This window comes from Pleurodeles waltl, chromosome 1_2 (assembly GCF_031143425.1).
Source record: "Pleurodeles waltl isolate 20211129_DDA chromosome 1_2, aPleWal1.hap1.20221129, whole genome shotgun sequence".
Lineage (NCBI taxonomy): Eukaryota > Metazoa > Chordata > Amphibia > Caudata > Salamandridae > Pleurodeles > Pleurodeles waltl.
In genome coordinates this window covers 627,725,113-627,739,959 of record NC_090437.1, presented here as the reverse complement: position 1 = coordinate 627,739,959, position 14,847 = coordinate 627,725,113, and the positions used below count along the sequence as shown (strand labels likewise).

The 14,847-nt window shown below is 46.6% G+C and overlaps 1 protein-coding gene across 20 annotated transcripts in view; it reads left to right on the top strand.

Moving 5' to 3' along the window:
- The window catches only part of BLTP1 (bridge-like lipid transfer protein family member 1), a 1,779,540-nt gene that overhangs the window by 1,242,738 nt on the left and 521,955 nt on the right, over positions 1-14,847 (top strand). For all 20 annotated transcript variants that reach the window (XM_069242474.1, XM_069242454.1, XM_069242518.1 and 17 more), the window contains one exon: positions 12,090-12,199. In XM_069242474.1, coding sequence (XP_069098575.1) covers positions 12,090-12,199 — 110 coding nt within the window. The remainder of the gene's footprint in view (positions 1-12,089; positions 12,200-14,847) is intronic.

Genomic DNA, 14,847 nt, shown 5'->3' with positions numbered 1-14,847 from the left:
CAGATAGCAGATTCAGAGAGCCCAACTGTCACCAAGGGTGAACCCGACGGTGTGTATTCAGTCAGGGTGTGAACGGCTCCTCTACCGGGCTCTAGACAACGATGGGACTGACGCCGCCACGGTGCTTCCTATAGTCACACCGCAAGAATTTTCATGCAACGCTCCCTCAATGCTTTTGGCAGAAGACAATGGTCAGAACCACACACCTTGGAGTCATGGTATTCTCCAAGGCACCACACACAGCTGGTATGAGGATCGGTGACCGACATCCGCCTGCCACAAGATCCACAGGGCTTAAACCTTGAAGAACTGTGAAAAAGCACACTTTTTCCTCGACAAACAGCTGAGATGGGCAGGAAAACAGCCCACTAATCACTCAGGATCCATGTTGCAAGCATGGAAAAGAAGGAACTGACGGTGATGCGTCAGCAACAGGATTATATGGACATTCCGGATCCAGTCTAGCGCCCTTTGAAGATTCTGAAGTAAGGAATCTGCAGCTAGATGTCTCTATCAGATGCAGAAAATTTACAAAACAGGATAAAGTGCAACATGCTTTGAGGTGACTGCATATCGCAAGGGCAGCATAAGGAGCTGAAGAACAGGTGCTGCAGTAGGAAATTATACTAAAAAGTGCACCATATTTGATCTGAAATGAGCCAGATAAATCCAATCTTTGGGGATTGATCACGGAAAGAAGATAGGGTTCCATCATTGCTATGAATGATGCAATGTTGTGGGATCGAACCAATATCATGTTGAATTCTTGCAGAGTTCTTATATTCTCCGAAAGCTTCAAGAACAACTGCTTAAGAGTGTCTTTAGTAAAACTATTGATGGAATCTTGACAAGTAAAAAAAATAATTACTCAGGAATACCCAGTGAACAAAAAGAGTTATTTTTTGTTTTTTTTACACACAAGAGCCATGGACTATTTCCCTATTCTCCTGTGATGAACAGTCTCTCAGTATATATTTTATAAGACTGACCTCTGCTTTGTCCCAAATTGAAACCCATAACATTAATGGATGTAGTTTTTTCATATCTTAAAGAAATGTGAGCCCCAATTCGTCATGGCAAACATAGGTAGAATAGCTTTCAAGACAGCCAAGAGTCCGCGCAAAAATTGTATTTGTATTGTACCTTCTCTAGACTGCTGATATCTGGTTATCCTCATAGACCACAAAGACGCTTACCTTGTATATTTTAAGTATTTCTCTTATCGGTCTCTGTCCAAAATTAGCTGCAAACCTAAAACACCCTCTGTTACCCTAGAGCGGTGTTGGTGCCTAATCTTGTGTTAGTGCCCCCAAATGAAAGCTGAATGTAGCGGTATCCCCAGGTTAGTGAAGGTCTGTACACACCCCACCCAGGTTCCAGAGATGATATGGGAGCTTTTTTTGGTAAATTGTAACCTACAGATATTTGTAAATGACCTTGACAAATGTATCTCTAGGTTAAGTTGCTTCATATAAGCAGTAAGATGATCCAGTAATCTCTAGCGCCCATTAGCACCTGGCCTGCAAGACTGCGTCATCTGCATGAAGCAGCATGCTGCTGCATGTCCTTTACATTCAATATTAAGAATCTCTCAAAACCATTCATATATAGTGTTAAAAGAAAGGGCCCCAGTGTGCACCTTTGGCTAACACCCTTTTTATTTGGTTCCAGTCATTGTTTAACCATTTCATTGTCAAAACGCACCTTGGCTGACAGGTCAGTGTGCATCTGATTCAATAGGCTAACTATAGATTATCCCACCCCATTCCGTGCATAAAGGACCAGTGTTTAGAACGGATGACACTGTTGAAAGTATAGCTTAGGTCCATAAAGGCTAGTTACAAAGATCCCTTAGATGTCTTCTTGGCCCTTCCCTTGTCCTCTCTACCTCTACCTCTACCTCTCTCTACCTCTATCTACCTCTAACTCTCTATTTTTACCTTTCTACACCTGTACCTCTCTAAACTTGTACCTCTCCCTCTCTACCTCTACCCCTCTCTCTCTCTCTCTACACCTCTGCCTCTCTACTCCTCTACCTCTCTACACCTTTTTACCTCTACCCCTCACACTCTAGCTCTCTACCACTGCCCTTCTCTAACTCTCTCTACATCTCCCCCTCTCTCTCCACCTCTCTCTGTATCTCTACCCCTCTCTACCTCTACATCCTCTCTCCACCCCTCTCTCGGTACCTCTGCCTCTCTTTAACCCTGTCTTCTATCCCTCTCTGTCTACCTCTAACCATCTCTCTACCCCTCTACCACTCCCTCTCCACCTCTATTCTGCTACCCCTACCACGCTACCCTTTCTACACCTCTACCTCTCTACCTCTCTCTACCTCTACGCCTCCACCTCTCCCTCTACCTCTCCCTCTCTATACCTCTACCCTCTCTCTACCCTTTACCCCTCTCTCTCTACCTCTGCCCCTCTTTACCCCTCTCTCTACCTCTATCCCTCTCTCTCTACTTCTACTCATCTCTCTACCCCTCCCTCCACCTCTCTACCTCTACCCCGTTACCCCTCTACCTTTCCACACCTCTGCCCCTCTCTCTACCCTTCTCTCTACCTCTAACTCTATCCCTATCTCTCTACCCCCTCTACCTCAACCCCTCTCTCGACCTCTACCTCCCTCTACCCCTTTACTTTCCTCTACCTTCCTCTACCTTTATCTGCCTCTACCTCTCTCTATACCTGTACCTCTCTACGCCTGTACCTCCCTACACCTCTACTTATAACTCTACCTCCACCCATCCCTCTACCTCTACCCCTTTCTCTACTTCTACTCCTCTCTCTCTCTCTCTCAATACCCCTTTCTCTCTACATCTACCTCTCTAGGTCTACCTCGCTACCTCTTCCTCCCTCTATCTCTCTCTCTCTCACTTACTCGCTACTTGCCACCTCTACCTCTCTACCTCTACTTCTACATCTCTACCTGTACCTCCCTTTACCTGTCGCTACCTCTACCTCTCTACACCTTTACCTATACCTCTGCCTCTCTCTCTCAGCTTCTACCCCTCTCTCTCTCTGCCTCTATCCCTCTTGCTCTGCCTCTACACCTCTCTCTACCTGGATACCCCTCTACCTTGCTACCCCTACCTCTCTACCTGTATCTACCTCTACTCCTCTACCTATACCCCTTTCTCTCTACCTCTACCTCTCTATTTGCCTCTATTTCTCTACCTCTCTATTTCTCCACCTCTACATCTCTCTCTGCCTCCACATATCTCTCCACCTCTACCTTTTCCTCTACCTCTCTACCTCTTTGTATAAACCTCTCCACCTCTACCTCTCTACACCTCTATCTATCTGCACATCTTCCAGTCTGCACCTCTGCCTCTCTCTCGACCTCTACCCCTATCTCTCTACCTCTCTACCCCTCTCTTTCCTCCCCCCCACCTCCAGCTCTTATTGATTCTGACACAGGGGGCAGTTGTATGTCATTCATAAAGCATATCAGTAGTCTAATACAAGCAGCTGACTAATTCTCTGAACACAGCCCCCAACCGTCCTAATATTTTTGATGCATGTGAGTACAGCATCTCACTCATATCTAGGGGTTTATTTTTGATTGTAGTACCAATGTGAGATGCTAAACAATAACACAATAGAAGGGCAAAAATAGTGCATTCACATCCAAAATACGAGACCTATGGGCTATGCCAATGCTTGTTTGAATATTAGTAAGTACCATTATTGATCTTGTCCATGGCAGATGTAGCATGCACTTATTACCTTCATTAGAATAGAGGCTCACAAGCCAATATTGTTTTTGTAAGCATCCATAGTGACACCTTCCAGGCCAGAACCTTTGCCACTATGGCAGCTCATATTGAACAATTACTTCTGCTACATTAAAGGGGGTCATAAGTGAGTGATATTTGGCTCAGTATTTTATTTCCAAGGTATGGGGATGAAGTCTTAATGAATCAAAGAATAAACATTATAATACGTCCAACCCAACTATCAGCAGTTATTAAGAGTTTCTGCTTCTAATGGAACGCCATCACAAAACACGGCTTATTAACAACATCCAAAAAGGCTTCACTATCATGGGTCCTGAATTCCCTTGCTTCCTCTGTTATGTTTTTTTTCTTCTGGTTTTGAGTACCTCTTTATGCTGTTTCTTGTACATCTACACTTCAGTTTGACATTATAAGTACCCTCTTAAGGGCAAACATAAATCTTTATGCAAATAAGAACATGCTGAATGAAACCACTTATAAAGCCATGCCCTTTTGGAACTCACTAGAATGTTTACCAAGGATCTGAGTAATCAAAAAAGTGACTCAAACAACCTCAAAATATCCAATGGTTCAGCATCAATAAATCGGAAATTAAGTGAGTTGGGTTGACCTTAATGTGTTTCATCATTATACCTTTTTTCTTAATTGCCTCAAGATCAGATATTCTGTCCAGCATTGTTTCAGAGTTGCATCCATCCACTAGGTGTACTGACAGTGGGATATGGTCAATAGCACAATTTGATGTTACCATAAAAGAGGACACAAAAAAAGACAATTCCTCAGAGAATAAAATATAATGTGTTGTGCTAGCAGACTCCGTATACTGTAAAGGCTGGTGCCAGTGATAGAGCAAAGCAAACCTCTAAGGCAAAAACAAGATTATGCTTCATTAATAAAGAGTTAAGTACCTTCTCATATGGCTCATCACTGAAATGAGATTGTCTTTCACTATGTGCATTCACATATCCACATACTGAATTCCAGGGCTTGTTTTAATAAGGTCTCAGTTCAGTTTCATGACTTCACATTCTATAAATCTCATCAGCTTCATCTTTGTCTCCAGTGGTATGGAAAAAAGATGGGGAACGGATGTCTGTGTGCTGGTCTGGTGTCTTCTGTAGTTCCTTGATCTGTGCCTTGGGCACAACCAGGAGCAGAGTCAGTGCTGTGGCTGCGCAGGGGACCTTTTATGGTTTCCACGTTCAGTCAAGCACCTGGGAGGATTCATGAAGTGAAGAATCTGCAAGTAGATAGAGTATCCAACAAAAACATTGTTACAGAAGGTAACTTTTTCATCTGCTAGAGACCTCTAGCCACAGATCCCTTAACTTAGAATTATCCCCAGGGGCCAGACTGAATTTGGAAATTCTTGAGCAGTAGTACTGTGTGCCAGTAGGTAGCATGGTTCGGTTCCCTGTCACCCTTATCTGCACCAGAAGTGATGTGTGCAATGCCTACTTAGGTGCCACCCCAATGTGCTGCCATCAGTTCTTGTTTTTCCGCGCAAGGCAGCCCGATTTGGAAGAGCTACCTCCAGTCACTTTTTGACTAAGCTTTTTTTGACGTGTTGTTGAAGATTTTTTGAAAAATCCTTTCTCCTAGAATGTAATGGATGTCATCCAAAAAAACATCAGTTTTTCTACCCTGTGGTGCCTGTCACATGCAGATGCCTGTGACATACCCACACTTAGTATGTTAGTGGTGCTTGAAGCCGTACCATGGCTCCAAAGCCTGCAAGGACTGCAGCACCATGATCCTAAAGGCTATGTGGGAATGTTCCCTGATGCTCCACTCTGCCCCACGACGTACGACCCCATAGAACCTTTGATCCAATTTGCGCGGAAGTTCCCGGGAGCCGCTCCTGACAATCATCGCCCCAGTCTAAATCATCTGGAAAGTCCCTCAAGGGCAGAAAGTTAAAGAAGCGTTCTGCGATTTCTCCATGCCAGCCCAATCCATTGGACGAGGCGCAGAAACAACAAACCCACTTGAGGCCTAACTCCTCCATAAAGGCTGTTTTCCCAGAGCCAGAGGGATCATCGTCCAACTCAGTGTTCTATGAGGCTATGCAACTCTTATTTGGGCAGCCCGTCTCCTCTGGAGGGCCTTCGGGCCCCAGAGGTTTGGACACCCTCTACTGCATTTTCGCCATCTGGTTCACCTCAGCATGATTCGGGCTCCATGGATCCGGTGTTGGATCCAGGGTAAATCCACCAGCGAGACCCCAAGCTTCTGCGGTGGCCTCATCCGTGCATTTGTTCCGGTACCACCAAAGACCGTAGCAGCGCTGACCTCATCATTATTCCCAACTCTAATACAGAGCTGCATTAGCATGGCCCGAGGTAGACTCCGGTGCTGGCCGGCACCATGCCCTCCGAATCGGCGCCAGTACTTCTTTATTTTGATTGGCCTGGAAATGATTGGGAGGGGTTTGAGGACTCTTATTCATTCCATCACCGCCTAGATGAACCAAAAGACAACTAGTATGAGGAACTTGTGAATGCTAGTGGATTAGACACCTAGGTGGACACTGGCTTGGTCTCTCCCACTATGGCTATGGAGGAGGAAGCCTCATAGACAGTGGTGGTGTGGAGGGCGGCTGAGGTCCCGGACCTTCTGTTGCCCTCAGTGGCAGCCAAAACTAACATCTTGACAGAGGAGCTTCAGCCTGGACCTACCCTTTCTGACTCTCTCCTCCCATTAAATGAAGCCCTTAATGATGTTCTACTTAGTGCCTGGCCCAAGCACTGCACAGGAGCTCCTGTGCATTGGATGATTGTCTGCTGCTATGGCCCCACTCCTGGGTATCCCTGTTTCGTTGCCCAGCACCCCACCCCAGAGAGATTGGTGGTCCAAGCCTCCTCCTCCAGAATCTATCTTAGCACATTCCCTACCACTACACAGGATAGGGAATCCAAAAGGCTGGATAGCTTTGGCAGGAGGATGTTCTCATTCACCAGCCTAGCGCTGCGGTCCGTGAACACTGCATGTCTTTTGAGCTGTTACATCACTCTGTTGTGTAAGTGCTCCTCCCGATCTCAAATGAGGCCAGAGCAACACTCACCCAAGCAATTGCTCACTTGCGAGATGCAGCTAAGTTCACCATCAAATGTGAGTTGGACACAACTGACTCGCTAGGCAGAGTAAATGCGTCATCAGTGGCACTTAGACACCATGGCTGGTTGAGAACCACTAGCTTTTCAGGAGATGTCCAAAATTCTCTCAAGGACATGCCCTGTGATGGCTCTTGCCTTTTTGGCAGACTCAGCGCTGGAGTGCTTTAAATACAGCAGAGCTATAGCCAGGTCTTTTGGGCCTCTCCATGGCCTTCCACCAACTCCAGTCTACCTTTTCCCCCTTTAGTGTGTATGGAAGAGTATACCAACTGCGTCCTTTCCTACCCAGCCACCAAGACCAGCAGGCTTCCCAGCCTTGTAAAGTCCACAGATGCGTTCACACAAACCACGTCAAACACCAGCCAAATGTCGGGGTAGTCTACCCCCCAAGCACAGACACTCAGTGTTGGCAAGATCCAGCATCACCTGCCCCACTGGCAGTCCATAACATTGGACAAGTGGGTTTTACCCCCCTTATGAAAGGCTGACAAAGGACCATCTCTCTATGCTCCTTCAGGGGGTGTTTGCCCTTTTGGCCAAAGGGGCCATTGAGAGGGTGTCTGCATTAATAGAAGGTTGTGGTTGCTATTTCCACTATTTTCTAGTGCCCAAGAAGGACAGAGGACTGCTGCCTATCCTAGACCTGTGCTTTCTCAGCTTCTTGCCTAAAAAGAAGAAGTTCAGAATGCTCACAATATCTCTAGTCCTGTCTGCCTTGGACCCTTGAGAGTGGATGGTAGCATTGAACTTGCAGGACATATACTTTCACATTCCTGTCCGACCTGCCCACATGTGTTACCTGCGATTCACAGCGTGCCAAGAGCACTTGCAGTGTGACATGCTCCCCTTTGGCCTTACCAAAGGCAGTCATCTTCCCACCTCCAGACTACGGCAGACCTCCAGCACTCTCCGGTATCCACTATCAACGTGCTGAAGTCACACCTGACTCCCTGTGATGCTCCCTTTCATCTAAAGTGTTTAGGGCACATTGCAGTTTTGGACCTAGTTTCCTGAGCGGCGCATCCAGGATATTCACAGTATGATACTGATGTTTCAGCCTCTATCTTGGGTTTCAGTGAGATGGACTCTGAGGCTGCTGGGCCTCATGGCCTCCTGGATCCTGCTATTAACACGTGCCAATTGGTATATGCAAGCTCTGCAGTGGGACTTGAAGTTCCAGTGGTCACAGCATCAGGAATAAAATCACTACAACATCGTCCAGATCTTGGAGGAAACTTCAGAACACCTGCAGAGGTGGCTGGCGAACCACAGCTCGGTCAGCAGCAGGCCCCTCTCCCTTTCTCAGCCAGAGTTGACAGTAGTGACAGATGTGTCCCTCCTGGGCTGGAATGGCCATCTAGGAGAGGTGGAAATCAGAAGGCTCTGGTGGAATCTCGACTCCACATAAACTTGCTGGAGCTTAGGGTGATCCAGTTGGCAATGAAAGCATTTCTTTCTTCGCTAAGAGGAAGGCTGGTGCATGTGTTCATCGACACCACCACCTCCACGTAGTACTGCAACCAACAGGACTGGGTGAGGTGGTGGCCGATTTTTCAAGAAGCACTGTGTCTCTGGACATGGCTTGATCGTCATGGCATTTCCCAGCTGGTTCAACACCTGACGGGCTCTCTGAACTCCAGTGTGGATGAACTCAGCTGGATTATGAATGGGGTCTACATCCAGAGATGGTGCAAAGTCGATTCAAGAGTGGGGCGATCCTTGGTTAGATGTGTTTTTTACCACCAAGAGCAGTCATTATCCACACTTCTGCGCGGTGGAGTTTCCAGTGCAGCTCTCGCAAGGAGTCGGTGGAGCTCCGGCCTCCTGTATGCCTTTCCACCGGTCCCACTCCTTTGAAGAGTTGTCAAGAAGATCAGGAACGACCAGGCTGAAGTCATTCTTGTGGTACTGGATTGAGCACAGAGAGTCTTGTGTCCCAAGCTATTGAGTATGAGCATCAGTCTGCTGGATTAGGCTGCCTCTTCAGGAGGATCCTCTGTCGCAGCAACAAGGGGGGGGGGTGGGCCTGCAGCTGATCCTGCACACCCTTTGCTTTCATGTATGAAGTATGAGAGGTGACAGTTGACAGCCTTCGATATTCCTCCCAAATTCGGTGATGTTATTCAGACAGTCAGGCATCACTCCACCCAGACAGTCTATGCCTACTGCCGGGACAAATTTGTGACATCGTGTGCACCCAAGAAAATCAACCCTCTCTCTTGACCCCTTTCTCAGGTTTTACTATTTGTCTTGTCTCTGGCCCAGCAGGGCTCTGGTCTGGGCACAGTTAAGGGCTATTTATCATCCATTTAGGCATTTTTGCAGTTGCCATACCAACCTTTATTCAGGTCACCTGTTACTAGGTTTTCCAAAGATCACCAGCATATATTCCCTCCCAGACCATTCATCAGGCTTTAATGATATTTAAATTCTGTTCTGACTTTACTGTTGTGGGCACCTTACAAGCCTCTGCACAACTGCCCTCTCTGTTTGATAACCATCAAGACGGCTTTCTTAGTGGCCATTACATCGGCCATGAGGGTCAGTGAAATGCAGGCACTCTTTGCATCCTCATTATACCACCTTTTACCCAGACAAGCTTGTTCTTCAAACATATGCCTCTTTACTTCCAAAGGTAGTGATTTGCTTTCATGTAGGCTAGAATATCACCATACCTATCTTCTTTGATCCAACTCACCCTTCTAAGAAAGAGGAGAGACTCCACCACCTGGATCCAAATAGAAGCATTGTTGTTCTACCTTAATCGTACCAAAGAATTTCGGATATACCATCACCTCTTCGTAGGATATGTTGGTACTAAGAAGGGGAAGGCCATGCAGAAACAGACCATCTCACAATGGATGGTGCTCTGCATAAAGATCTGCTACACCTTGGCTATGTAGCAACCCCCGATGGGTTGTCTGCTCATTCTACCAGAGCCAAGGCTGCAACCACTGCATTAGCTTGCATAGCCCATTTCCTGGACATCAGCCGGGCAGCAAGATGGCGAGGTCTTTGCACACGTTCACCAAGCACTGGATGGTCAGGTCTACCGTGAAGGGCACTTTGACTGTCTTCCTGCAGCACGTTTTTGTGTAATCTGTTCACAGACCCACCTCTGGGTAGGTATTGTTTGGGTATCTATTCTAAGGCAAGGTATCTGCGGCTAGATGTTGCTTTAGATGAACAAGTTACCATCATTATAGTCTTAGCTGGAAGAGACTCTATCTAGCCACAGATTCCTTACTGACTCTGCCTTCCTCTAGTCTCTGCAAACTGGTTTCTCTATAATGTTACCCTACTGAGGTCCTTAGCACTGCACACCAGTTAATCAGCATTCTTTGTGGCGCCACACTTCTGGCGTGGAAAGTCACAAAGAAAATTAAGTCAGCTTGTTGGGGTGGCACCTATATAGACACTACACATCACTTTTATTGCAGATGGCGCTGGCGCGGATAAAAACAGTGCCACCTACCAACGCTCAGGGTTTCTGCTCAAGAATTTCCGGATTCTGTCTGACACCTGCAGATAATTCTGAAGTAAGGAATTTGTGGCTAGGTAGTCTCTATCAGATAAGCTATTACTTGAAGGTAAGTATCTTGTTCGTTTTTGGAGTTCGAAGGCTTTGCGGCTGCAAAAGTGTTTTGCACTCGAGGCCCATTGTTCAGTAGGACTTGGAGTTATCTGGGCATTACCCATAATTGTGATGAATGAAAGGTGAACTAGACATGTACTTCTTTAGATGTTAAGTTGAATGGTGCAGCTGTCCCTCTCTAGGCACAAAATGGAAAGGATTAGGAGCCATACCACTGCATGTAAAGGTGTGAGGGAAGCTCTTAATTTGTAAAATAAATAAAATGCAAGGGCTCAAATTTCTTCTCCGGGGCTACTGCTGCCTGCATCACTGACTGCCCCTGTCAGCACTACCAAATGAAATGCTACCTGCTGACATCAGACTCCTAACAACAAGTTTGACTGTTTCAGGTAACTGAACACTGTAAGAATCATCTGGATGCACCAGTGTTATTGTGTTTCCTAAGGTATATTACATTTCCATTTGCAGATGTGCTGTGCTAAAAAATAAGCAGACAGTGCCACCATGTGGTGGACTGTCATAAATACGGTGCCAGTGTTAAGAATTATGGGGGTCATTATGACCTCGGCGGTCGGTGCAATAGTGGAGGTATTACCACCAACAGGCTGGCAGGACATACCTCAACTATTATGACATTGGCGGTTTGGCCAAAGCCAAACCGCCAAGTCAACACACCAACCGTCACGGCGGTATGACCGCCGGGATGGAGACTACAGTCTCCAGCCCGGCGGCCGTCACTAGGTCCCCCCATGACATTTTGACACCGCCCACCGCCATGGTTTCTGTGGTTTCTCTACTGCCACAAAAAGCATGGCAGTAGGCACTATCAGTGCCAGGGAATTCGCCCCCCCACCCCAGAGTCCTTCCCCCGTCTCAACCCCCCCCACATATACACCCATACACGCACATACATACATTCACCCATGCATGCATACATTCATACACACTCGCAGCAACACTCACGAACATAAATTCAGGCACACACGCAATCACATGACACAACATGCACGTACACACACACACCCCCACTCATGCACACACGCATGCACGCATACAAACACAGTCACACACACCCCCACACACACACACACAACACCCCCCACCCCCTCTCCTGTCGGAGAGAACCCGACTTACCTGCTTGCCGGCAGGAGATGGGACGCGGCGCTGCTGCCAGCAGCAGCGTCTGCCAGCTAAACACTGCCAGGCCGTATCATAGAACATGATAAGGTAGGTGGTGTTTTGCTGGCGTGGCGTTGCTGCTGGCAGCAGCGCCACCTTACTACCGTACGCCGCCATGACCGTAGCTGGAATTCTGCCAGCCTTCTGGCGGAACACTGGCTACGGTCATGATTCCATGGACGGTCGGTAGCCACGGCGACAGAATGTTGGCGGCCGTCGCCGTGGCAGTAGGTGCCATTTGCCGCCAATATCATAATGAGCCCCTAAGTGCCGGTGTCCCATACAGGCACCAATTATACTCTCTGTGAGGGTATTGTAAATGCATAATATGACCATGAAAATCCATTCTGGGCTTCCAATGTGACATAGATGGGTCTGCTTTTTTACATTAATGTTTGATTGTAGCAACCTTGTGAGATTATAATTTAACCTATAACCAACTTTGCTGCTCAATCTCAGGCTGCATCTCTGAAGGATAAATGGGGTTTAGGTTACAAACCCAGTTACAGTCGGTCGAAAAGCATTACATCTTCTGGAAGACCTCCTTTGAAAAGGATGGAAAGGGCAAGGTAAGGTTGTTTGTTATAAAAATGCAGACATGTAGTTTAAACGTATCCAGTTTATCAGAATGTCATGTGTTTTACAATTTTCTAATGATTATCAACTCCAAAACTAAGGGTTGAACTCTGTTGGTCAACTCTTGCATGTTTTTGTGCATATTTGTTCCATCATGGGGTTTCTTGAGCTTTGTCAGACCAATCTAAAATGTCTAATTAGCATTTTAGGGCCACAAATGTGTCTCAAATGCAAATATAGATTTTCTCTTGGCTGCTCTTTTGCTGATTCCTACCAACTGGCATCTCCTTAATATCAATTGACAGCAAGAGATACGTTTTCGATCAACATTTTTGACAGTTGGTTCCCAAGAACCCTGGGCCCTATTTCACTCAGTGTGCACTCTTTGACTTCATGCTGCTGTGCAGCCTTAACTGGGTGTGCCGGTGCAGTCTAGAACAGTGTGCCATATTGCAGTCAAAGCACTACTCACACTGCAGGCTCAAACATGTTACTGCACTGTAAACTATGCACTAGCGAAAGGAAGACTGGCTCTTTGAATCCATCGGGTATGCCTTTTGCTTCAGGCCAAAACTTCGATTAACATTCAAACGGGGGCAAAGATGCCCGCCTGCATGGGATGCATGGTGCAGGGTCCGGTAATCTCCTTCTCCTCTTTCAAGAGCTGCTCTTAGGGAGCACGCTGTCTGTTCGAAGCAGTATGTGGCAGGGGCGGCTCCTCCACTAAGGCGGAGGAGGGTCGCCCCACTGGATTGTGGGGAAATAAAAAATAAAATGATAATAATGCTAGGTCATTATAATTTTATTTTTCCTGGGAGAAGGGGTGGGGCTCGGCCAGTTGGAGGGGGCCGGAGGAGGGGTATTATTATTGGGCCGGCCAAACAGACATACGTACTTTGCATATTCTGTACCCTGCTGTATTGCACAGCCAAGTGGAGGACATCTCCAGGCTCCCACTCCCAGTCTGAATGGCGAAGCAGGCCAGTCACACGAAGCTGCTTTTGCTGGTGACAACAGCATTGTGATTCACTGGGAGCCTGGGAATAGGAAGAGGACGAGGACAGAGGGGAGTTGAATGCGTCTCCCCCACAGGTAAGCTTTTTTTTTATTTTTTATTTTACTTTTCACCACATTCCCCCCTCCAGCTACATTGAGTGGCAGCCGCCACTAGTATGTGGCATACTATTAATGCTCCTTGCAATGGACTCTTTGCAGTATGGTATGGGTGCACTGGTAAAGGGTTCACTCATTTGCATGAGTCCGTGCATTCATGTAAATGAAGGATCCATTTACCATAGCCCCCATTTAATTGCACTGCTAACATTTGTGCGCAGACATGGCCCCTTTGCAGCATTTATATAAGGAATCAAACGTTCATGTGCAGCTAATTTTGTAATACCAAAGAAGCGGTGCAAACAACAGCCACTGTTGCAACCATGGGACACTTGGGGCTGTATTACAAATAGGGTGCACATTCCTTGTTTACGCCTGGCACACGTTTAAACTGGTGTGCGGGGCACAAACAGGACAGTGTGCCGTATTACAATAAATGCTCTGCTCACAGAGCAGCTACACACTAGTGCTGCCCTGGGGCTAGGGTATTCAGTGAAATATGGAGCAGCTGCTTTAGTTCCACTCTGTTTCTCTGCACAGACGGCAACCCGTCTTCCCTTTGAAGAGAGAGTGATTCCCTTGCAAGCAGGTGCTGTGAATGACTGTGCCAGCCTGCAGGGTGATGTATGGAAGGTCCATGGGATCCTTTTTCACCCTTTCAGAGGGCTGCCCTCTTTCAGTGCACCTCTTAGGGGCTTGTATGTCTGTGCCTACATTGGCATGGTGTTAACCATGCAAACGAGGGAACCCCCTCAAATAAGGTAGCGCTGATGCTACATGTGTGCCAGCGCTATCAGTTTCACAAAAGGGGCTGCACAAGCGTCTGCGGCCCCTTCTGTAATACCAAGTTGCCTTGGTGGCGCACAAAGCGAGCACACAAGTCCGTTGTGCCCTCGGGGCTCTTCCCATAATACAGCCCCTGTTATGATATGTCCACAGATCTGAATATTACATGATTTCTCTTTACAATAAATGTACATGAAGTCAATCTAATTGAGAGTAGCCTATGTAATATGTGGTAATCTTAAAGATCTGACATGACTCTGTTTTAGATTATGAAATGATCAGTGACTCCATCTTAATGAGTGAAGTAAATACTTCCGGAAGAGTCTTTTCTTTTTCAGTTTTTTTAATGTTCTTGCCTTGTGCACTTAGGTTACTTTCTGCAACTGCTTTTAGTTTTTGTGCTTTTGATGTTTACACATTTTTGTCAAAAGTTGAGAAGATGCCTAGAAAGTTAGTCTTTGACCAATGACTTCAAGGGAATGAATAAAGATTCCTAGCCCATGAGGAATAGTGTTAGAAAGTAAAGTACAGGCAGAAAACATAAGGACTATTTATGCCTATATGGAGGAGATGTAAAGGGTAGGGGCAGTTGAGGACTGTGCGGTACGGAGTAACAGAGAGAATGACAGAAATACTGAAAGAAGGGTAGATTATTTTAGCATTTTTTTTGTAGTACGTAGTAACTATAACTCGCACCCTAAGGTAACTAACTCAAGCCCTTGCCATGCACAGTTTTCTTATC